The 22,680-nt window shown below is 52.5% G+C and overlaps 1 protein-coding gene across 2 annotated transcripts in view; it reads left to right on the top strand.

The window, feature by feature from the left end:
• Positions 1–22,680, top strand: part of Su(Tpl) (Suppressor of Triplolethal) — a 406,195-nt gene that overhangs the window by 256,529 nt on the left and 126,986 nt on the right. For both annotated transcript variants that reach the window (XM_071694570.1, XM_071694569.1), the window contains exon 2: positions 6,038–6,082. In XM_071694570.1, the coding sequence (XP_071550671.1) occupies positions 6,038–6,082 (45 nt within the window). The remainder of the gene's footprint in view (positions 1–6,037; positions 6,083–22,680) is intronic.

Consider the following 22,680-nt stretch of genomic DNA (forward strand, 5'->3'; position numbering starts at 1 on the left):
GGGGAAATGCCTTGGACACCGAGAGAGCCCAAGACTATTGATCACATGGTCGGCAGCCATGACAAAACACTGTGGGATGCACGGTTGGGCAGTTCAAGAAGGCCGTGGATATGTATGTACTAATTGTTCACGTGGGCCGTAGCGCTACGCCCTCCAACCGCTTAGACGACCCACCTCAGTAGCTTGAAAACAGCCTGAGGTGTTGGGAATGTTAGAAGACCTGCGAAGTCTACTGCAGGTGCACCAGCTCCTCCTCCCGCCCCGTCTCCAGTCCTTCCATCCTCGGGTTTGCCATGTGGTGTGTTGCTGACGTAGGCAGTATTGTCTGAATGCAGTTTGCCTCTTGCGCCGTGTTGCTTCACTCCAGACGTGTGTGTGTGTGTGTGTGTGTGTGTGTGTGTGTGTGTTCTGGTTGCTGTGTGTGGGGGGTAGGGTGTGTGGTTGATGCTGGAACTGGTGTGTGACCACCCCGCTGCCCCGTCACACACGCACGACAGTAGATATGAAAGAAGTGATAGACAGTAAGATGAGGGCAGCACCCTTTCTATTAGGGCAGCATAACCATGGTTAAAAGTACAACCCAGTGTTAACTGCCTGACCCACGCTAACTCGACCAGGCCCCCCAACACAAACTCGCACGTATTGTGTAATGTTTTGATTTATCGCCACTGTATTACTGAGGTTTATATCCGTGTGTTCCTCTCTAGCTGTGTCCCGTGTTGGTGAGGGATGAGTTATTGTTGAATTGTTTCCATAGACGTGTTAGTAGACCCCCACCACCCCCTGGGGTCAGCTGTGGGGCTAGCTAGCTAGCTAGCCTTACTGCATTAGGGGGGCCCTTGGGGTTATCTGTTGGGGGGTGGTGTCAGAAGCAGGCTAGGGGTGCCCCGTGGTGGTGGGTAGGAGGGAACCAATACCACGTTCTTACCTCACTTACCATGTTAGGAGAGGCTGGGCTGGGGGCCACAGCAGTATGGTCTGCCTCGCCCCACCGTGGACCAGGTCAAGTTATGGGACATGTTTGTTGACGACCTCGCCCCTGGCAGGGTTTCATATGCGATTTCCAGTGTGCCACCTCTCTCACGTCATCCTGAGCTCGAGTCCTTCTTGTATGGCATACTCCGGAGAGGCCGCTGCTGCAATATGTCACGAGTAGTGTGGTGGCATGTATGAGGAGGAGGGAAGAGGTGGGATAGAGTGAGGAGAGGACTCGGGAGAGAGAGAGAGAGAGAGAGAGAGAGAGAGAGAGAGAGAGAGAGAGAGAGAGAGAGAGAGAGAGAGAGAGAGCCAGTGGTTTTGTCACTTGCTGTACCTGCGACAGTTGGCTGTGTGTGTGTGTGTGTGTGTGTGTGTGTGTGTGTGTGTGTGTGTGTGTGTGTAACGACATGTGAGGTAGAGACAGGAGGGAGGGAGTGAGGCCTCGTGGCATCGTGCTCGCGCCACCGGTGAGGTTACTGAGGTGTTGAGTATGGGATTCTGTTGGCCTCTTAACCTGGTGACTACCTGCGGTGTTTACCTGTGATGGGTAAGGGTGTTCACCTGGTTACACCTGTGGTTGGTGACCTCGTAAGTGTGTGTGTGTGTGTGTGTGTGTGTGTGTGTGTGTGTGTGTGTGTGTGTGTGAAAGCTAAGGGTGTTGTCTTCTGTTGACCTGGCGAGTGTGTGACAGGTGAGGCTTCTGACCTGTTCGTTGGGTGACAGCTGTGGTGGTTGAACTGTTGAGTGTGTGAAAGCTGAGGGTGTGCGACACCTGAGGTTGTTGATGTGTGTGTGTGTGTGTGTGTGTGTGTGTGTGTGTGTGTGTGTGTGTGTGTGTGTGTGTGTGTGACAGCTAAATTTGTAGACCTGGTGAGTGTGTGACAGCTGAGGCTATTGGCCTGTTGAGTGGGAAACGGCTGAGGTGATTCTTCTGATGAGTGTGTGAGAGCTGAGGTTGTTGACGTGGTGAGCGTGTGACAGCTGAGGTTGTTGACCTCATGAGTATGTGAAATTGGAGGGTGATGATTGTATGAGTGTATGAAAGCTGAGTATGTTGACCTACTGGGTGTATGACATCTGAGGTTGTTGACCTGTTGGGTGTCTGACAGCTGAGGTTGTTGACCTGCTGAATGTGTGACAGCTGAGGTTGTTGATCTATTGAGTGTATGATATCTTGGGTTGTTGACCTGTTGGGTGTCTGACAGCTGAGGTTGTTGACCTGTTGAATGTGTGAAGGCTGAGGTTGTTGACCTGTTGAGTGTGTGACATCTGAGGTTGTTGACTTGTTGAGTGTGTGACATGAGGTTCTTGACCTGTTGAGTGTGTGAAAGCTAAGGTTTTTGACCTGTTGAGTGTGACAGCTAAGGTAATTGACCTGTTGAGTGTGTGACTGCTAAGGTTGTTGACCTGTTGTGTGACAACTGAGGTTGTTGACGTGTTGGATGTGTGACAGCTGGGGTTGTTGACCTGTTGGATGTGTGACAGCTGGGGTTGTTGACGTGTTGGATGTGTGACAGCTGGGGTTGTTGACGTGTTGGATGTGTGACAGCTGGGGTTGTTGACGTGTTGGATGTGTGACAGCTGGGGTTGTTGACCTGTTGGATGTGTGACAGCTGGGGTTGTTGAAGTGTGTGTGTGTGTGTGTGTGTGTGTGTGTGTGTGTGTGTGTGTGTGTGTGTGACAGCTGAGGTTGTTGACGTGTATGTGACAGCTGGGGGAGGCCTTCCCAATAAGGTCTTTTGGATTCTAGCTCCGTAAATCTTTGACGTGTGTTCACTGACCCACACCCATTAGGGACCATTATACAGGGTCGTCAGTGTTTCAGCGACTTCGTTGTTCAAAAATCTCTGTCGAGTACGTCCCCATTAGGTTCACTCCCGGTGCGTTTAAGTCTGTATGCTTCCCTCCTTGGATCATATGAACCCGAAGCGCGTTGCTCACTCCGGGTGTCTTCGAGACAGCACCTGACGCTACCTACTTACCTTTGCCTGAACTTACTTCCCCCGTTCGAGCGTCTGGTGTCGTGTTATAAGGAGTGGGGTAGGCCACCGCCGTTCCTTCTAGGACCCCGTGGGAGAACCTATGCCTCAGACGCTCTTCCGTTTGCTGCTGGGTAGGATGCTACTGTCTCTTGTCGCGAACCGGTTCATGCGTCTTCATACCTTACCCTTATTGTTATGTGTTTTTTTTAGGGGCTTTGTCTAAGCAGAGACTCGTGACTTGTAGTGTTAGAACGCTTTAGTCGAATCAAGAAGAAAAGAAAAGAGTTTTGTGATTTGTAGAGTGAAAACGCTTTTGTACAATCAAGAAAACAGAAGTTTTGTGATTGTAGTGTGAAAACGCTTTTATAGAATCAAGAAGAAAACAAAAGAATTTTGTGACTTGTAGTATTAAAACGCTTTTGTAGAATCAAAAAGAAAACAAAAGGGATCCAATCTCTTGCATTGAAGTTTTATGTGTGTGTAAGTGGAGTGAGGTATATTATTGGGGTATCTTTTCCTGGTACAAGTCCGTGTTGGCCTTCGTTCATATACACACAGTACGTGTTCTGAGTCCGATGATCTAGTTATGTGCCCCCTCCTTTTTTTTGTCTCTCTTTCAGAGGTGGTTATTATGTGCGAAGTTGAAAGTACTTTTCTTACGTACGAGTAATTGTTTTGCCAAGACAAGACAGACAGACAGGCAGGGAGAGCTAGCGCGTGGCGCTCGCTGCTGAAGAAATAGGAGGTGACGAAGAACGAGTCTCTTATGAGTTACGTATTTATGAAGTGTTTTGTACGAGAGAGGGAGAGACTGTGTGTGTGTGTGTGTGTGTGTGTGTGTGTGTGGAAACCCGCACCTACCTCACGTGTGCGGGGTGAGGCTGAGAGAAAAGGACAGTTAAATTGGGCCGAGGGAGTGAAACTTGACAGCCACTGCAGTGCTGGCTCACTTTTACAGCCGTCGACAACCAGGCAGGGGACGTTGTACTGGCGTTATCTCCCTGGACGATGGCTACCGACCAGGGGGAGAGAGAGAGAGAGAGAGAGAGAGAGAGAGAGAGAGAGAGAGAGAGAGAGAGAGAGAGTAAACATGGACAGAGGGAATGGGGAGCTGTGGGACGTGCTGAGCTGAACTGTCCACAAGTGTCCCTTGGGGGGGTGGAGGGTGCGAGGTCAGGCGAGACCTTGCCGGGTCGGGTCTGGTGCCTGGAGGAAGGGAGCATGGGAAGTGTGTGTGTACATATCTACATATATATATATATATATATATATATATATATATATATATATATATATATATATATATATATATATATATACATATCTGGGGATAGGGGAGAAAGAATACTTCCCACGTATTCCCTGCGTGTCGTCGAAGGCGACGGAAAGGGAAGGGAGCGGGGGGGCTGCTGGAAATCCTCCCCTCTCATTTTTTAATTTTCCAAAAGAAGGAACAGAGAAGGGGGCCAAGTGAGGATATTCCCTCAAAGGCTCAGCCCTCTGTTCTTTAACGCTACTTCGCTAACGCGGGAAATGACGAATAGTATATATATATATATATATATATACATACATACACATATAGGCCATGGGAATCATAGAGGAGAGAGAGAGAGAGAGAGAGAGAGAGAGAGAGAGAGAGAGAGAGAGAGAGAGAGAGAGAGAGAGAGAGAGAGGATGTTGTTGTTGGAGGTGTGTGGGAAGGCGGTGGTGCTGACCCATAGTAACAGCACTGGCAGGAGCGAGCTGTCAGGCGATAATATGTTGCTTGCGCTCTGACGTACACGTGGGCAACGGGGACGGTGGTAGCGTTCACTGCCGACGCAAGCATTGGGTGAAGGCCCGACGTACCTACGTACGTGTGTGTGTGTGGGTGTGTGTGTGGGTGGGTGTGTGGACTATGTGAACTGGAGGACGGACAGGCGACTACGTACGATAGAGGCATGTCATGCTCTTGCGCTGCCCCTCGGCAGGATGTGCCTTGGGGTGCACCGTAAACTTGCCGGGGACACCGGGCGCAGATCAGAGAATAGGACCACACTGACGTAGTTCATGATGACGCTGCTACGACAGTTGGGTTGTAGGGGAGCCAGAAATGTAAGAAAATGATGGTAGAAGGGCGGGCATGGCTCGGGCAGAGGTTTGCCCCAGCCTCGGCCGCTTCGGGTGAGAGATAAGACGATAGATGCAGGATGAAAGAAAAGAACAAGTGTCTTATATAAGCTTCTCAAGCGTTTAATGGCTCAGAACGGTCAATCCTGGTGTGGTTGGTGTCCCAACAGAAACTGGTGGAAGCAGCAGCCATCCGCGCGCCATGACTGCTGTGTGGTTGTATGTGTGAGTGTGTAGGTAGAGTGTGAGGTGGCTGTGTATTTGTATGAGTGTAGGTAGAGTGTGAGGTGGCTGTGTATTTGTATGAGTGTAGGTAGAGTGTGAGGTGGCTGTGTATTTGTATGAGTGTAGGTAGAGTGTGAGGTGGCAATGTGTTTGTATGAGTGTAGGGAGAGTGTGAGGTGGCTGTGTATTTGTATGAGTGTAGGTAGAGTGTGAGGTGGCTGTGTGTTTGTGTGAGTGTAGGTAGTGTGAGGTGGCTGTGTGTGTTTGTATGAATGTAGGTAGAGTGTGAGGTGGCTGTGTGTGTTTGTGTGAGTGTAGGTAGTGTGAGGTGGCTCTGTGTGTTTGTGTGAGTGTAGGTAGTGTGAGGTGGCTGTGTGTGTTTGTGAGAGTGTAGGTAGTGTGAGGTGGCTGTGTGTCTGTGTGTGTGTGTGTGTGTTTGTGTGCAGTGTGATGGGAGTGTAGGTTACTGGGTTAAGTCGGGTGCTGGGAGGTTCGCTGCTCTGCGCCAGCCAGCTGGTCTTCAAGTCTTCGTCAGGCAGGTTTAGTCTCGGTTCATAGCACGCCTCCGGGAGGGAGGGAGGGTCTGGCTGGCTTCTCCTCCTGGGGCCATGCTCGGGGGTGGAGGAGGATGTTAACTCATTGTCAACATTGGACGAATTTCATTAACTCATTGTCACCATTGGACGTATTTCATTGACTCATTCGTGTTATTAATGTGTTTCTCTTTTCTTCTTTTTCAGAACACTGCCGCAAGTCCAAAGATTTCCTTCCGAGGAAATGAAGGGGTAAGTGTTGCACCGATCTTACGTGTGTGGTGTTGCACCGGTCTTACGTGTGTGGTGTGTAGTGTTGCGCCGATCTTACGTGTGTGGTGTTGTGCCAGTCTTACGTGTGTGGTGTTGCACCGGTCTTACGTGTGTGGTGTGTAGTGTTGCACCGTTCTTATGTGTGTGGTGTTGCACCGGTCTTACGTGTGTGGTGTTGCACCGGTCTTACGTGTGTGGTGTGTAGTGTTGCACCGTTCTTATGTGTGTGGTGTTGCACCGGTCTTACGTGTGTGGTGTTGCACCGGTCTTACGTGTGTGGTGTTGCACCGGTCTTACGTGTGTGGTGTGTAGTGTTGCTAAGCTTAGGAGGGTCATCACTGTGTACACCCGAGACTGGCCTTTACTTGGCCACACCTGTTGCACCCCTACACACACCTGTTGCACCCCCGCACACCTGCTGTACCCCCACACACCTGCCGTACCCCCACACATCTTCAGCACCATCACACTCCTTCTGTACCCTATACGCTTGTTGTACCCCTGTACATCATGCACACTCCCACGCACCTGCTGTACTCCCACGCACCTGCTGTACCCCCTTACACCTGCTGTACCCCTACACACCTGCTGTACCCCCACACACCTTCAGCACCGTCACACACCTGCTGTACCGCCACACGCCTACTGCACCCCCACGTACCTTCTGTGCCCTATACGCTTGTTGTACCCCCCACACATCATGCACACTCCCACGCACCTGCTGCATTCCAGCACAATCATGCACACTCCCACGCACCTGCTGCATTCCAGCACAAGTGCACCCCTGCACAATATCTTCACCCACGCACACCTGTTCCTTCCCCCACACAACACCTGCACTTTAGTACACGTGCCACCTCACTCCCACACACTTGCTGCATCCCAACACACATGCTGCACTTCATACACCATCTACACCTCCGTACACCCGCTGCACCTCCCTCCCCACACACCCCTCACAGCAGCTTCACGTGACCCCCCCTTACACCATCTACACTACCACTCACCTCACCTGTTGCACCTTCCACATACACACACTAGCTACATCCTCGTGGACGCTTCGAGGATTCTCCCTTCCCCCAGAACCCGGGCTGGGCCCAGGCTGTTGGATTGGGTCGTTGGTCGACCAAGCTGTTGGAAGCCGCTGATAGCAGACCCACATGGCTTCCCACAGCATGGCTGGTGGTGGGAGGGGGGTTGTTACCCTCTGTAGGCACTTGTCCTGTGCACTCTTGGACTTCTCTGCTTTACATCCCACGCTGTTTGTAATGGTAGATGGTAAATGTTGAAGAGTCTCGGGGACCCCTGGTGTTTATGGTGTTCTCATTCTCTTTTTTTTGTGCATATCGTACCTTTGGGACTTCAGAGCTAGTATTTTACAAAGTCTTCCATGCCTGTCGTGTGCCAGTAGGGTGTCAATTCCGAATGTCAGTTTGGACTCCACACGAAGTCTCTCGTATGCTCTCAGAGGAGTGATTGCTGCCTTAGTAATCTCAGTCTTTCCCAGTGATTTAGTTCCTCCACCACATTGATATGGGATGCGAAAGATCTCTGAACACTTTCGTGAATCAGCGGCTTCGCCCGCCTCGTAGGGTGCTGTTAGAAAGCAAGAACATGCAGGTCGTGAGAGAATTAATGCCTTGAATCGTTTACTGGTTTTTCTTCCACTGTCTTGAAGGTCCGCAGGAGCCAGCCTGTCATCCTCATGCGCGAGGCAACCGTTGTTTTATTTTCTTCGCTGGAGGTTAGGTCGTGAGACATTATGACTCCTCCAAGGTCTTTCATATCATTCATCTGGGTTATTATACCGTCTGTGTCTTGATGGTGTTCTATGTTGTTTTTCATCTCTTCATTTTCCCCATACTGGAGGAGTTAGGATTTATCTACATTGAAAGGCATGTTGTTGTTCGTCTCGGTTGCCCAGTTCAAGACTCCGTTTATGTCTCTCTCTCTTTAGCCTTTTTTTTTTTCGGGATCATCTACTGGTGTGATTTTCTTGCTTGTTCTTTGATCACGGGCAGAGGATGATATGGATGTATGTTTGCGTCGATGTCCGGTATAAGAAAAAGGAGCAGGAGGGTTGCAAGTTCAGATTCTTGAGCTTATTATTACTCTGGAGGCACTGGTGATGGCATGGTTTTACAGCTTCGTCCTGTGATCCTTGAGTTAGAAAGTTGTATATACAACTCTCAGTTTTTCTCCCCGGGTAGTCCCGTCTTTCGCATTGTACGTGCTATGACACCGTGGTCTCATTGGTCAAATGCTTTTCGCCAGTTGGATGTAAATCGGGGTCAGCATTTTGTCGTTTCAGTTTCCCCTCGTCTCCAGCAGTGCTATCACACGATGGTCGAGCAAGGATGAGGGGGGGAAGATCTACCCGCAGTCACACCACGTTCTCCTGGGTTGTGTAGCAGCTCGCCCACTCCCGTAGACTCGCGTCAGCTTTGCCTCCTAAGACTCCTTGGAAGAGTTTGAAATGATGCGCGATGCCAGGACCATCGGGCGATACTGTTTTGTGGAGGTGGGAGGCGGGAGAGAGAGATTGCTTTACCTCACAGCCTTTGTGGAGTGAGTGGGGCGATGTGGGTCAGTTTTCAGGCTCTCGGGAACGATTCTCAGGATCTGGACGGACTTCATCTCTGGGGGATGTTTAGTGCGCGTGCTGGAGGTGTCTTGTATTTCTTCATGAAGACTTGAGTTCCATGAGTCCGGGGCTGGGGGGTTGAGGACATGGGGCATGCTCTCAGTGGCCCGCTGTGAAGGCTTGTGTGTTGGGAAGGTGATGTCTGCTACGTGTACACTGTGTTGCTGTTGAGAAAAAGTCTGTTGGGTTATTTAGTAATATTTGCCTCTCCGAATAGCGATTCATATTCCAGGTTGAGAATCTCACTCATATCTTGGCAGTCGTTTGTAAGGCTATTTTTTTTCTAATATTTTGAGTTGATCAATGGAATTTGTGGTCCTGGATTTGCGTTGGGCGTATGAGTACAAAAAAAAATATATATTTTGGGTTACGTCTTATTTCATGAATGGTTTTTCGCCTTCTTTCTCCCCGTGTTTCGCGAGACGCCGTTAGCGTGTGGTCTGCGTCCGATAATTCGCTTGGTAAGGTTAGGTCGGCTTTTTCCCTTCCCTTTGCTGGGTGAGCTCCGACAGCTTCTGTAGAAGGTGTACACTTCTTCATCGCCTCCTGCAAAGCGCTCGTCTTCCCCCGTGCTAACCTAGACCTTGTGTGCTGTCTGCTCGCTGGTTTTATGGTGTCTGTTGCACGTTTACAGTACCGGAGTGGTCATGATGTTGACACACACACACACACACACACACACACACACACACACTCACACACACACACACACACACACACACACACCTGATGTTCTCCCTCAGTGCAGCTTGGGCCGCTCATCCCTGCAGCTGCACGGGACACGTGCCGCAGTAGGTACCAGAGCAGGAGCATCAGCTGGGGCGCGGGGTTGTAATACAGCCGTTGGTACGTTTCAGCAAGACACCTGCGAGGCGCAAGACGCAGGCAGGTGAAGGCATGAGGCGAATACAAGTGAGGTAATACAAGGCATGAAGGTGCAGGCGGAGGGGGTGGGTTGGGGGAAGAGAGCGGTGAAAGTGCTGCAGTTGTGGTGGTGGAGGTGGTGTGGTGGGGGTAGGGGAGAGGAGGCTGGTGAAAAGTGCAAGTTGAGGAGGGGGAGGAGGGGGCCCGCCCGCTGCAAGGTGAACCAGGTTTGTGGCGGAGGAGGGGTGAGGGATGGGAGGTGCAGGGGCAAAGGGGGGGAGAGCGCCCGATGTGGCCTGGTGGATGGAAAGCACCAAGCACAGCCGTGAGGGAGGGGGAGATATAAGGGAAGGCGGGGGTGTAGTTCCTAGTACACCCTGGTGGGAGATTGGCACTAAGGCCAAGGATTGCGGGAGGGTAGGTAGGTGTGGTGTACTAGTGGCACTAGGCCCAAGGATTGCGGGAGGGTAGGTAGGTGTGGTGTACTAGTGGCACTAGGCCCAAGGATTGCGGGAGGGTAGGTAGGTGTGGTGTACTAGTGGCACTAGGCCCAAGGATTGCGGGAGGGTAGGTAGGTGTGGTGTACTAGTGGCGCTAGGGCCAAGGATTGCGGGAGGGTAGGTAGGTGTGGTGTCTGGTACAGCCTGGTTGGGGGGAGAGGGAAGGCCCCTGAGGGGAGTGGGCACGTACCTGGTGTATAATAACCTGGTTGGAGGAAGGCACCAGGCCAGGCTGGTGCCAGGGGAGATGGGAGAGAGTGCACGGGAAAACCAGATAACAAGATGTGGTGGTTGGGTCATGACGGAGGTTATCTGCTAGCGCAGGAGTAGCATCAGCATCTCACGTCTCTATCCTATACACACAGTGAGAGACAGACTAGTAGTGCTGCCCGAAGGCTCTCCCCTCCCTCTCTCTCTCCTACACCTGGGCGTATATACCAGCCACATACGAGAGAATAGAATGGTAGAAATGTTATGGGAAAGAATCAATGGAAAATGTATTTGCATGCAATTCCTACCTAAGGGGGTGTTAATGTGGGCAGGGTGTGTGTGTGGTAGCCAGCGGTAATATGTCGAGGAAAACGTAACTTGAATTACGCGGATGTATTGCCCTCCTGCACCCATGGGTGGCTGGGGGAGGGGAGTGTTCAGCTGACAGTAGATGAGGAGGTATATGTGTCGCGCCATGTTAGATGTGGTCGTAGTCTGTATCCCAAGGAGAACCGAGAGGGAGGCTGGAAATCCTTCCCTCTCGTTTTTAATTTTCCTAAAGAAGGAACAGAGGAGGGGGCCAAGTGAGGATATTCCCTCAAAGGCTCAGTCCTCTGTTCTTAACGCTACCTCTTTAACGCGGGAAATGGCGAATAGTATGAAAAAAAATTATATATATATATATATATATATATATATATATATATATATATATATATATATATATATATATATATATAGATTTATTTATTAATTTTTTTTTATTATACTTGACCGCTGCTTCCCGCGCCAGCGAGGTAGCGCCAGGAAAACATACGAAGAATGGTACATCCGCCCCATATACACGCATACATACATACACACTCATACACGTACACACATACATATGCATTTACACATACATTCTTACACATGCACATATACATACGTATACATATACATGCATATGCATTTACACATACATTCTTATACATACACATAAACATACGTATACATATATATTTTTTTTCTATACTAGACTAAAATAGTGAGATGATTTTATGATTCTCCAGCGTGAAGAGAAGCCCACGTTTTCCACACACACGACCTCGTCTTTAGCCACTAGTTAGGGGTTAAGACAGTGGTGGAGTTAAGGACGTGGTGGAGTAACATGTTGATGGCTGGCTGCCCCGCGCCGCGTCGCGCGCTTGCACGTCTCTCTCTCTCTCTCTCTCTCTCTCTCTCTCTCTCTCTCTCTCTCTCTCTCTCTCTCTCTCTCTCTCACGTGAGGGGCGGAGCATTGTTGGCAAGGAAATATCAAAATCTGAAATTATATGAAAAACTGAAATACAATTGGCCGGTGAAAAAAAAGGAAATGCACGTTTCTCGTTTTTATTTGTATATTATGACTACATATATATATATATATATATATATATATATATATATATATATATATATATATATATATATATATATATATGAGTCCACGGGGAAAATGAAACACGACAAGTTCCCAAGTGCACTTTCGTGTAATAATCACATCATCAGGGGAGACACAATAGAGAAATATAAGTCAGTTGATATACAACGAAGAAACGTAGATAGGACGCAAAAAGTCCGGGATCGAATCCTTATTGTTAGAGGGCGTTATGTGTTGTATGAAAAGTGCTCGTTCATGTGCATTATATATATATATATATATATATATATATATATATATATATATATACAGTTCAGGTGAGAGCGAGACTCGTCCCATCTGCCGTGGAAGACCTTGGGTGGAGGGAGCGCGGTGCGGGCCGCCCCCGTGGGTCGTAGAGTGTGTGTGTGGTGGTGGTGGTGTGTGGTGGTGGTGGGGGGAGTCGTTATCTCGTCACTTATCATTTTTAAAAAGTCAGTGTTGACGGAGGAGAGACATGACGTCACGTGGCCCCACCGTGATCACAACAGTCACCCTCCATGTTAAAGTCTCGATCCACGTTTCGTTTCGCTCGTGGATATATGTGTATGTGTGTGTGTGTGTGTATTTACTTAACCGCCGTTTCCCGCTTTAGCAAGGTAGTGCAAGGAAACAGACGAGGAATGGCCCATATGTATAGATAGATAGATACAGAGATAGATAAAAGGTTGGGTAGAGGATCAAGGCGATGAGTTTATGTGGTGTGCCCAAATCCGCCTTCGTTCCGAAGCCGTGTCGTTTGTCTGCCGGATATTGTGGCTTTACACCTCAGTCTGGTCCGCCCTCCACGATACACAGAGCCGCCCCGCACCGCCTCCGACACCCTGGCCTCTTGTGTGTGTGTGTGTGTGTGTGTGTGTGTTGTAATAGGCATAACGATAAGTGACTCTGGGACTGTCTGTTTCTGGTCATTGTTTGGGTTCGAGTAATAGTTTACTGAGGAAATGTTAGACGTGCCCTTCGTCAGGGTGGCCAGCCAGCAGGAGAGGTGGACCATATTAGCGGGCCCACGTCCTGGGGCAGGAGACCGTCTCGCGTGGGTCCGTTGTGATGATAGCCACGTCCCTCCAGCCGATGGTTCTCGACGGTTCGAGATAACCCGAGGTGCGCGGGTGGGAGAGGGAAGAAGAGAACACTTCTTGCCTCGGTGAAACTCTCGTACTGCCACGCACTCGTAGTCTACAGCTGCCGTGCCATTAGCTCGGGTTGGACTCTCTTACGTTCGCGTGTGTAGTACGTGGCTGCGATCGAGACGTGGAGATGACGGGCGTGCCACGCTCTTCGTTGGGGGTGTACTTTGGGAGGGAGGGTGCTGAGGGGGAGGAGGGTTGGAATACGTCCGCGTTAGTTATTTGTACGGTCAGTGTTGTCAGCGTAGTTTACTGGCGAGCGTTTCAGCCGAGTCACACGCCAGGGTTCGGTAATGGGTCACCAGTGCAGTTTATCTCTCCCCGTCTCTTCGTCCCTTGGAGGAGAAAAAAATATTTGGTTTGAGAGATCTCTCTCTCTGTCACTCTGACATTACTGTCGTATTTTGAGGCGTCTTGGCGCTGCTGGTGCCTCTCAGATGTGTTCAGGCGATTTGTGTGGGTAATGTGTGATGGGTATGTGAGTGATGTGTGAGGGGTGGGTGGTTGTGGTGAGGGCCGGTGCTGCAGCAGGGCCCAGTGTTGCTCCAGCCACAACACCGGTATCGTTGGGCCAGCCAGCCTTACGCGCTCCTGCCCCTGTGGCCTTAGTGTCATCTCCTCCTGGGCGTGACTGTACGACCCTCGGGCTAGGATGACCCGGCCATCAAAGGCCATTAGAAGTATCAGATTAAGATGCCAGGGGGTGGGGGTGGGGGGGGGGGTTGGTCGTCACATCCACGGGTCGTCCCATCGCTCTCGGTGGTCGTTCACACGTGTCTCGCTCAACAGTCGTACCAATCAGGGTGTTTGAGCAGGCGACCCAGGCACCGTAGGTGGTGCGTCCTGTGTAATGTCAGTCGTGGTTGTAGGTATTGCCTTACGCCGCTCGCCAGCCTGCCTTCCGTAAGCCTCGGAGACCATCGGCCGGACGGGAAGTTGGAAGCAGGTGGGGAGCGGTGCTCCACTTGTGTTGAACGGGTTCGAGATTCTAAAGAAATACTCCAGATGTTTCGCACGTGTGTGTGTGTGTGTGTGTTTGTGTATTGCAGTAGCTTCACAGTTGTGCGTGTGATCCAGTATTTGCTGATAACCACGAGGAAAATGAAGCGCAGCAAGTTCTCAAGTGCACCTTCGTGCAATGATCACATCGTCAGGGGAGATACAAGAATGACGGTATGATTAGTACGCGAAAGTGCACCTGGGAACATAACATGTTACATTCTCCTCGTTATTGTTGTCGGAGTTCCTCACCTTACCGTACCGTACATGACCTTCCTCACCTGTCCTTGCCGGGCTGACTATCCTGCTGCTACCCTCCAGAGCGGTGGAGGAGAGGTCGTCTAGTGCGCTGCTTCCTGCTTCCACCAGATGAAGGACTCGTGTTATGAGAGTGTAAAACAGCAGGAAGGATTCGGTGCTTTACCCGTGTGTGGTTGTGTGGTCAGTGTTTGTGTAATACTGAGGAAGGAGTTTTATGCCCCCGGCGCTAAACCTTCGTATATAGGGACCATGTCTCTACACACGCACCTTAGTCTGATTGTGTGTGTGTGTGTGTGTGTGTAGGGGGTGTGGGGGAAGGTTGTGGGGCAGACGGCAGGTGCAGGCAGGCAGGCGGGAGGGCGGGCGGGCGGGCGGTTCCTCCAAGCGGAACGTGAAGCCAGCCGGAGCGTCCACACCACCTCCACTCACCTACTTCTGACGGAGAGCTTCCTCCTACTGACCCACTACCCCTGCCTCCCTAACTACTACACCTTAGCCTCCAGCCTCTCTCGTTCAGGGCGGCACGGCCCTCCCCCACGCCTCTGTAGCCATAGCCTCGGCTCTGAACAGACATCCTGGAGCCTGGCCATTGCACCCGAGGATCGTCGCATCGTGCGCCAGACACGTACCAGAGAGGAAGACGAAATGTCCCGAGTCACTGTAGGTGGGCGGGAGATGGAGCTCCTGTGGTAAGGACAGAGATTGATTTTCATCTGTGCCGGTAACCTCTGCCAGTTTACTGTGCACCCCATGTTCATCCTGTGGGCGGTAGCGCAAAAGGATTACATGGGTCACAAAGGTTTTACTCAGACCCCTGTGAGTTATTACATAAGATGTTACAATTCGTATTTCAGTACGTACATTACATAGTTTCACATGGTAAGTTTTACCGACGAGATGTAAAAAAAAAAAAAAAGTGGATACAAACTTAAAATTTCAGGTTATCTTGTTATTAACAACAAGGTGTTGTTATGACATGTCTTGCAGGGCTGGTTTAGACCTATGCCTAAAAGGCTTTATTTTTTCACATTCTAAGACACACTCTTCTAGTTTGTGTCCTAATCTTTGGCCACGAACTTTACAATTTACATAATGGACATCTCCAGTTAGGCCGAAAGCGCCAGTAGCACCTACAGCCTACCTAGCCTTCCTTAGTCTGGCAGTTACAACATCATGTAATCAGCTGATCGTATTTTACTTTCTCCATATACACGTTCTACTTTACACATTTCGCCGTGATGGAAAATATTTCTACTTGTGCTTAACTGAACTCGTCCTCGTGCTTCAAAGAGGTCAATTAGTTCTTTTCTAATTGCAGTTTTCAGGGTTCCAATTGACAACCCAATGTTGTTTACAACATCACCTTTATATAGTGCAAGTTTAGCTAAAGCATCCGCTTTGTCACGTACAAGAGGCCTATATATGAGAGGGAATCCATAACAGTATGATTTGAATCTCACCAGCAGTAATGTCTTGAGTATTTGTGTGTGTGGCTTGATCCTCCGAAACCATGGTAAGCCATGCCTGGTGTGTGGGCGTGAGGGGCCGCTAGGAGCGAGCTGTGGAGGGGGTCAAGGTGTACAGGCGTTGCTGTGGTCTTGGGGTGGCAGGGGAGGGATTGCAGGCCACGGGGGAGGGTGGGTGTGAGCGTCCGTCATACCTGGGCAGGTGTGTGTGTGTGGCCGTGCAGGCTGTTATGACTTGTAACATCTTACGTAATAGCAACCCACTGGCGTCTGGCTATGACTCCTCTGTCACCTTTGTCATGCTTTTGCACCGCCGCTCACAGGATGAGCCTGGGGTCCACAGTAAACTTGGCCGGGGTTACCGGCACAAGTCAGTCATCATCTGGACTGGCCATGGATACGTTGGAGGTAGGAGGGCGTTGACAGCCCACAAACCTTGGCCATGTTGGGCTGTGCGAGAAAGAGGTTCACATTCCGCTGGGCTGTGACACTTCACGGAGGGTGGAGTGTCGGGCTTTGACCCTAGGGCTTGCAACTGGTGGTTCTGGGTCGTTGTGAAGGTCATTACAGGTCAGGATTATATTGCTCTCAGGTGCTGTTACTACAGCCATGCCAGTGGAGCAGCGTACCACAACGTGGTATGGACTTAGTTACCGCAATCGAATTTAATTCCAGGTTCGACAAGCACCTTCTCGGGTAAGTGTTAACTTGTGCCTGACAAGTGAGAGGGGTAGCAGGAGTGTTGAGGGAGGGATGCAGGTCGTAAGGGGTCTGGGTGGTGGTGAGTGGAAGGTGGGTGTTTGGAGATGGTCCCAGAGCAGCCGTCTGGTGTGGCGTTCGTGCCCTGTGAATGCGCCTTAAACGGACGTGGCCGTGTGGTGTGCATGCTGGCCACCAAGTATGTGTAGTGCGTGCCTGGGTGTGGGAAGCTCGCATGCTTGTTGGTTCACACTCGGGTGGGGTGAGGGGCGCTGCTGCTGGACACCCCCTTCACACAACACTACACCCGCACTGGACACAGTTATACCCCTGCAGCAGGAGGATGCGGCCCTTGAGCATGGAGCTACAGCCCTACGGTATAAGAGTCGGTTCAAGACGCCAGACCACCACCATCCTCAAAGGCTAGGCAACGTGCCTTCCGTGCGCAGAGAGTCGTACCGACGCGATGTGGTCGGGAGTTGGACCCGCCGTGTTCAGGAGGTCCAGTCATGGCCAAACCCTCCCCCATCTTGTGGGGTCCAGCATTGCCATCTATTCGGCGAGGGTTGAGTACTGTGGCCGGATGTATAAATAGCCGTGGTGGTGGTGGTGGTGTTGCGGTGACGTCACGGGAGGGGCGTGACGTCAGCAGAGAGCGGCGGGGGAAGCCCTGGGAATCCGGGGAACACAGATAACGTGGGTGGAGGAGGGCCGTGCCGCGCGCCGCCTGCTGTGTGGGGAGGGAGAGGAACACAAGCCACTTGAATGAGTACAGCGTTAGGCATGTTATCTCCTCCTCCTCCTTCTCCTCCTCCTCCTCCTGCTGTGTCTGCTCTCCTGCCTCCATCTCCTCCCGCTCTCTCAAGGGAGGGTCGAATGTAGGATAAAGGTATCGTAACAGCCTCGCTGGTTTAGCTTGTCCCTTGCCAAGTCAACTACATCGTAAAAGGAATGTAATCAGTCGCCTGCAGTCTTTCCGGTCAGCGCCGCTTAACTGGGTTCCTCGCAACGCCCGTCATGTATCGTTTCTCAGCAGTGGGGTCTCTCCCTGATGGGGTCTTTGTCTTCGAGGAAGCGCTCCCTCCTCCTCCTCCTCCTCCTCCCCAGCCACAGTGTGTGAAGACTTGGACGAATATGTCAGAGGAAGGCCGGCAGGACTCGTGTCCGCAGGCAGCCCGAAGCCTCGGAGGACTGAGTCACCCGAAGAAACATTCCACGTCACTGACAACCACTTGCCCGGGACTTAAGGTGCGCACGCCACCCACATGAATGACACTGTCTTACAGCTGGGGAGGGAGGGGAGGCGGGTATACCACACCAGTCGGGATGGATGTGGTGGCTACGTAGGCCTGCTGGCCGCTGCTCCAGACTGCCTGACTGAGCGTAGGAGCAACAAGGCAGCTTAGGTCGCGGACCGAACTCGGGTGGGTAGACCTCCGAAGCCATCGTGAGGTACACGTAAGGTTTAGGTCACAGACCCAGCTGTGGGGGTGTTGAAGACCTCTGACACCATCGTAAGGTATGATACATAAGGTTATGTAAGGTCCCAGGCCCAGATATGGAGGGGGATACAACACTTCGAGCTCTTCCTAAGGAGAGGGTGCGTGGCTGTGTTTTTTTAAATGCCACCCACCCCTTATATGGTGATTCTCGTCCCGTGTCCACAATCCCGGGACGTCTTAGTATTTGGCGACCGCGGCGGCTTCCGTTGACTGGGGGTCAGTCAGTTAGTTAGCCAGTTGGTGTGAGGTGTTACGACACTCACCCACCCACCCACCCCTCCCTCGCGACCCACTGCCATACTTCGCCGACACACTGTTGTTTGCACAGTCCCTTGACACTCTTGCGGTGGTAGTACTCCTCCTGTGACGTGAGAGCTTACCGTGTGGAAATTTCTCACTCATTCACGTCTCAGAGATTGTACGATATACCATATTCTCTCTCTCTCTCTCTCTCTCTCTCTCTCTCTCTCTCTCTCTCTCTCTCTCTCTCTCTCTCTCTCTCTCTCTCTCTCTCACAGGAATACACAACGTCTCTTGAGATCAAAGCAAACGATGCCTTGGGGGAAATACGTCACAACTTGAGTAAATAAAAACACCAGAAACAAGGATGATTAAAAAAATTAAGTCCATTTCACATATGTCAGGTGGTTTAGGGTTGGGAATGGCATGAACTGTGCAGACAAGACTGAAGATCATTGTGGTGTATAGAGATGGCTCATGTTGTGTCCTTGATAGGCATGGCACTTTCGTCTTTGCATATTGTCATACATTCGCGACATATTTGTCCAACGTGAAAGGAATGGGTGGAGGAAAACGTTAAAAGAATACTGAACAGTTGGTGTTGACGACGACTGTATGTCCAACAGCGGGAAAGCCACGGGTGATGGTGGAGGTTGTGGGGGAAGACCGTGGAAATTCGGAAGCCATCCTGGGGAAGTGGAGGAATGGAGACTGGCGAGTCAGATAATGACAAGTGGAATGACAATGAAGACTTTCTCCACGTCAGGGAGAAAGCTTGCTGATGCTGGTGAAGATGATGAGGTTCAGTGTCACACACATATATGTATAAGACGTGGATTTTGACTACCGCTGTGCTGTGTGGTCACCAAGGAGGTGAGGTAGAGCTGATTGACAAGAATTTTAAAAAAAAGACAAGAGACAACAACTTTGAGAAGCAAAGTCGAGGGAATCGATACCCTATGAACTTCATGAAAAGTTAAAAGAACTTGTTGACCTGTCCAATGTAGAACGAAGAGGAGGAAGGCGACTTGAGACGTGGCAACGTATTGGAGGTGTGTGGAGGAGGACATGAAGGGTGCTAAAGACTTCGTCCCAGGGGTCAGATGGAGTAGTAATGAATAGACCTGTGCAATGTAGAACGAAGAGGAGGAAGGCGACTTGAGACGTGGCAACGTATTGGAGGTGTGTGGAGGAGGACATGAAGGGTGCTAAAGACTTCGTCCCAGGGGTCAGATGGAGTAGCAATGAACAGACCTGTGCAGTGTAGAACGAAGAGGAGGAAGGCGACTTGAGACGTGGCAACGTATTGGAGGTGTGTGGAGGAGGACATGAAGGGTGCTAAAGACCCCGTCCCAGGGGTCAGATGGAGTAGTAATGAACAGGAGACGAATCCCTTGGGATTATACCAGCAAGACGTCATAAGTACGCGAAGAGTCAAAACACAAGTGGTGATGGGGCCGCTCTCGTGCGTGTGACCTGCCAGGCGAAGTGTAGAACATGCGTGGGAGTGAGGACAGTCACCTGTGAGAGGAGGGAAGACTCGGATGACAATATTAGGGACAGCAAGACCAAGATGAACCATGGCGGCAGGGAGGAACAGCATGGCTCAACAGGCAAGACGTGTGTGTGTGTTGAGCCTCGCCGGGCGTGTTGTCTCCTCCCTTATGACGAAGTCCCGTCGCAGGCACGCCGTAGGCAGGGTCCTCTCCCTCATATGGCAGGAGGGTTGTGAGTGCCGCCCTCGCCAAGGACCAGCACGGGACACTTCATCTCCACTCCGCCGTGGACTCCTCCTCCTCTCGTCCAGCAACTTCACACCTCCCTTGGTTGCCATAGTGTTGCCCGGAGCAATTACCCAGATGATCTGTATTACCATAAGTGGGTGTTGGTGTGTAGGGGCACGTCTGTCTCTCTCTCTCTCTCTCTCTCTCTCTCTCTCTCTCTCTCTCTCTCTCTCTCTCTCTCTCTCTCTCTCTCTCTCTCCTCGCTGTGCAATCTGGCTTCTGGCAACGCCCTACTAACACGTACGCGTGTTTTAAAGAGTTCTCACGAGGGACTGGTTCTTGGCCAGAGGAAGAGAGTGATCGGAAATTGTGGACGGGGTGTCATGCAGGATGCTGAGGTTTCCTCGTCCGAAGCTCTACTGCTGGCGGAGTTGTCGTAGGTTAGATGGTTGGTTGATGTGGGTTTGAGTGGGGCATTTGTTTGCGTTGGCGTAGTTTTTTTTTTTTGAAGTGGGACACTTGGTGTAGGTTTGAGTGGGCACATGACGAGGGCCGGGGGGATCGATACTGGCGTGGCTGGTGCGGGCGTCACCTCACCGTCGTGGCTGCCTTAGAGACTTGGGCCAGCCAGCCAGCCAGCCAGCCAGCCGGCCAGCTAGGTAGGTAAACACTTGTTGAGTGTGTGTGTGTGTGTGTGTGCCACCCACCCCACGGTGTTCACTGCCTCCCTCCATTCACCTCCAGTTCCCTCCATTCCTGCCTCCTCTGCCTTGGACCTTACGTTCCACTTTGTCCACTGGTACCCTTCGTAGCTTCCTTATGGTTTTAAGTTAATTCTCGTTCTTTTTTAAGGGATTGTAATGTATGCATGTATGTTTAAAGCCCTTGCGCTCGAGATTACGGTCCTTAGGTACGATCCATGTTTATGATGGCTTGGCCTTTGACCCGATCCTTAAGGTGAGGTCGGAGGCCAGGCCATCATACCCACAAAGGTCGCACCGTCGTGCTCAAGGGTTGCACCGTCGTGCTCAAAGGTCGCACCGTCGTGCTCAAGGGTCGCACCTTCGTGCTCAAAGGTCGTACCTTCGTGCTGGAGGGTCGTACCGTCGTGCTCAAGGGTCGCACCGTCGTGCTCAAAGGTCGCACCGTCGTGCTCAAGGGCCGCACCGTCGTGCTCAAGGGTCGTACCGTCGTGCTCAAGGGTCGTACCTTCGTGCTGGAGGGTCGTACCGTCGTGCTCAAGGGCCGCACCGTCGTGCTCAAGGGTCGTACCTTTGTGCTGAAGGGTCATACCTTCGTGCTGGAGGGTCGTACCGTCGTGCTGAAGGGGCACGTCGTCGAGCTAAGGGGCCGTGCCCGTCGTGCTCGAGGAACATTCTGTCACGCTGGAGGGTCGTACCATCTATACCTGCAGTGGTTAAGACGCGAATGGTTCAAGCACGTATGTCAGATGGCACGGCTGTGGTGGTGGCTCGGCTGTGGTGGTGGTGGCTCGGCTGTGGTGGTGGCTCGGCTGTGGTGGTGGCACGGCTGTGGTGGTGGCACGGCTGTGGTGGTGGCACGGCTGTGGTGGTGGCGGCACGGCTGTGGTGGTGGCACGGCTGTGGTGGTGGCGGCACGGCTGTGGTGGTGGCACCGCTATGGTGGTGGTTCGGCTGTGGTGGTGGCGGCACGGCTGTGGTGGTGGCACGGCTGTGGTGGTGGCACGGCTGTGGTGGTGGCACGGCTGTGGTGGTGGCACGGCTGTGGTGGTGGCTCGGCTGTGGTGGTGGCACGGCTGTGGTGGTGATGGCACGGCTGTGGTGGTGGCACGGCTGTGGTGGTGGCGGCACGGCTATGGTGGTGGCACCGCTGTGGTGGTGGCACCGCTGTGGTGGTGGTGGCTCGGCTGTGGTGGTGGTGGCACGGCTGTGGTGGTGGCGGCACGGCTGTGGTGGTGGCGGCACGGCTGTGGTGGTGGTGGCACGGCTGTGGTGGTGGCGGCACGGCTGTGGTGGTGGCACGGCTGTGGTGGTGGCGGCACGGCTGTGGTGGTGGTGGCACGGCTGTGGTGGTGGTGGCACGGCTGTGGTGGTGGCACGGCTGTGGTGGTGGCGGCACGGCTGTGGTGGTGGCGGCACGGCTGTGGTGGTGGCACGGCTGTGGTGGTGGTGGCACGGCTGTGGTGGTGGCTCGGCTGTGGTGGTGGTGGCACGGCTGTGGTGGTGGTGGCACGGCTGTGGTGGTGGCTCGGCTGTGGTGGTGGCACGGCTGTGGTGGTGGTGGCACGGCTGTGGTGGTGGCACGGCTGTGGTGGTGGCTCGGCTGTGGTGGTGGTGGCACGGCTGTGGTGGTGGTGGCACGGCTGTGGTGGTGGCACGGCTGTGGTGGTGGCACGGCTGTGGTGGTGGCGGCACGGCTGTGGTGATGGTGGCACGGCTGTGGTGGTGGCGGCACGGCTGTGGTGGTGGCTCGGCTGTGGTGGTGGCGGCACGGCTGTGGTGATGGTGGCACGGCTGTGGTGGTGGCACCGCTATGGTGGTGGTTCGGCTGTGGTGGTGGCACGGCTGTGGTGACGGCACGGCTGTGGTGGTGGCTCGGCTGTGGTGGTGGTGGCACGGCTGTGGTGGTGGTGGCACGGCTGTGGTGGTGGTGGCACGGCTGTGGTGGTGGTGGCACGGCTGTGGTGGTGGTGGCACGGCTGTGGTGGTGGTGGCACGGCTGTGGTGGTGGTGGCACGGCTGTGGTGGTGGTGGCACGGCTGTGGTGGTGGCTCGGCTGTGGTGGTGGTGGCACGGCTGTGGTGGTGGTGGCACGGCTGTGGTGGTGGTGGCACGGCTGTGGTGGTGGTGGCACGGCTGTGGTGGTGGTGGCACGGCTGTGGTGGTGGGTCGTCGGCTGTGGTGGTGGCTCGGCTG

Source organism: Panulirus ornatus, chromosome 57 (genome assembly GCF_036320965.1).
Source record: "Panulirus ornatus isolate Po-2019 chromosome 57, ASM3632096v1, whole genome shotgun sequence".
In the NCBI taxonomy this organism is placed as follows: Eukaryota; Metazoa; Arthropoda; class Malacostraca; order Decapoda; family Palinuridae; genus Panulirus; species Panulirus ornatus.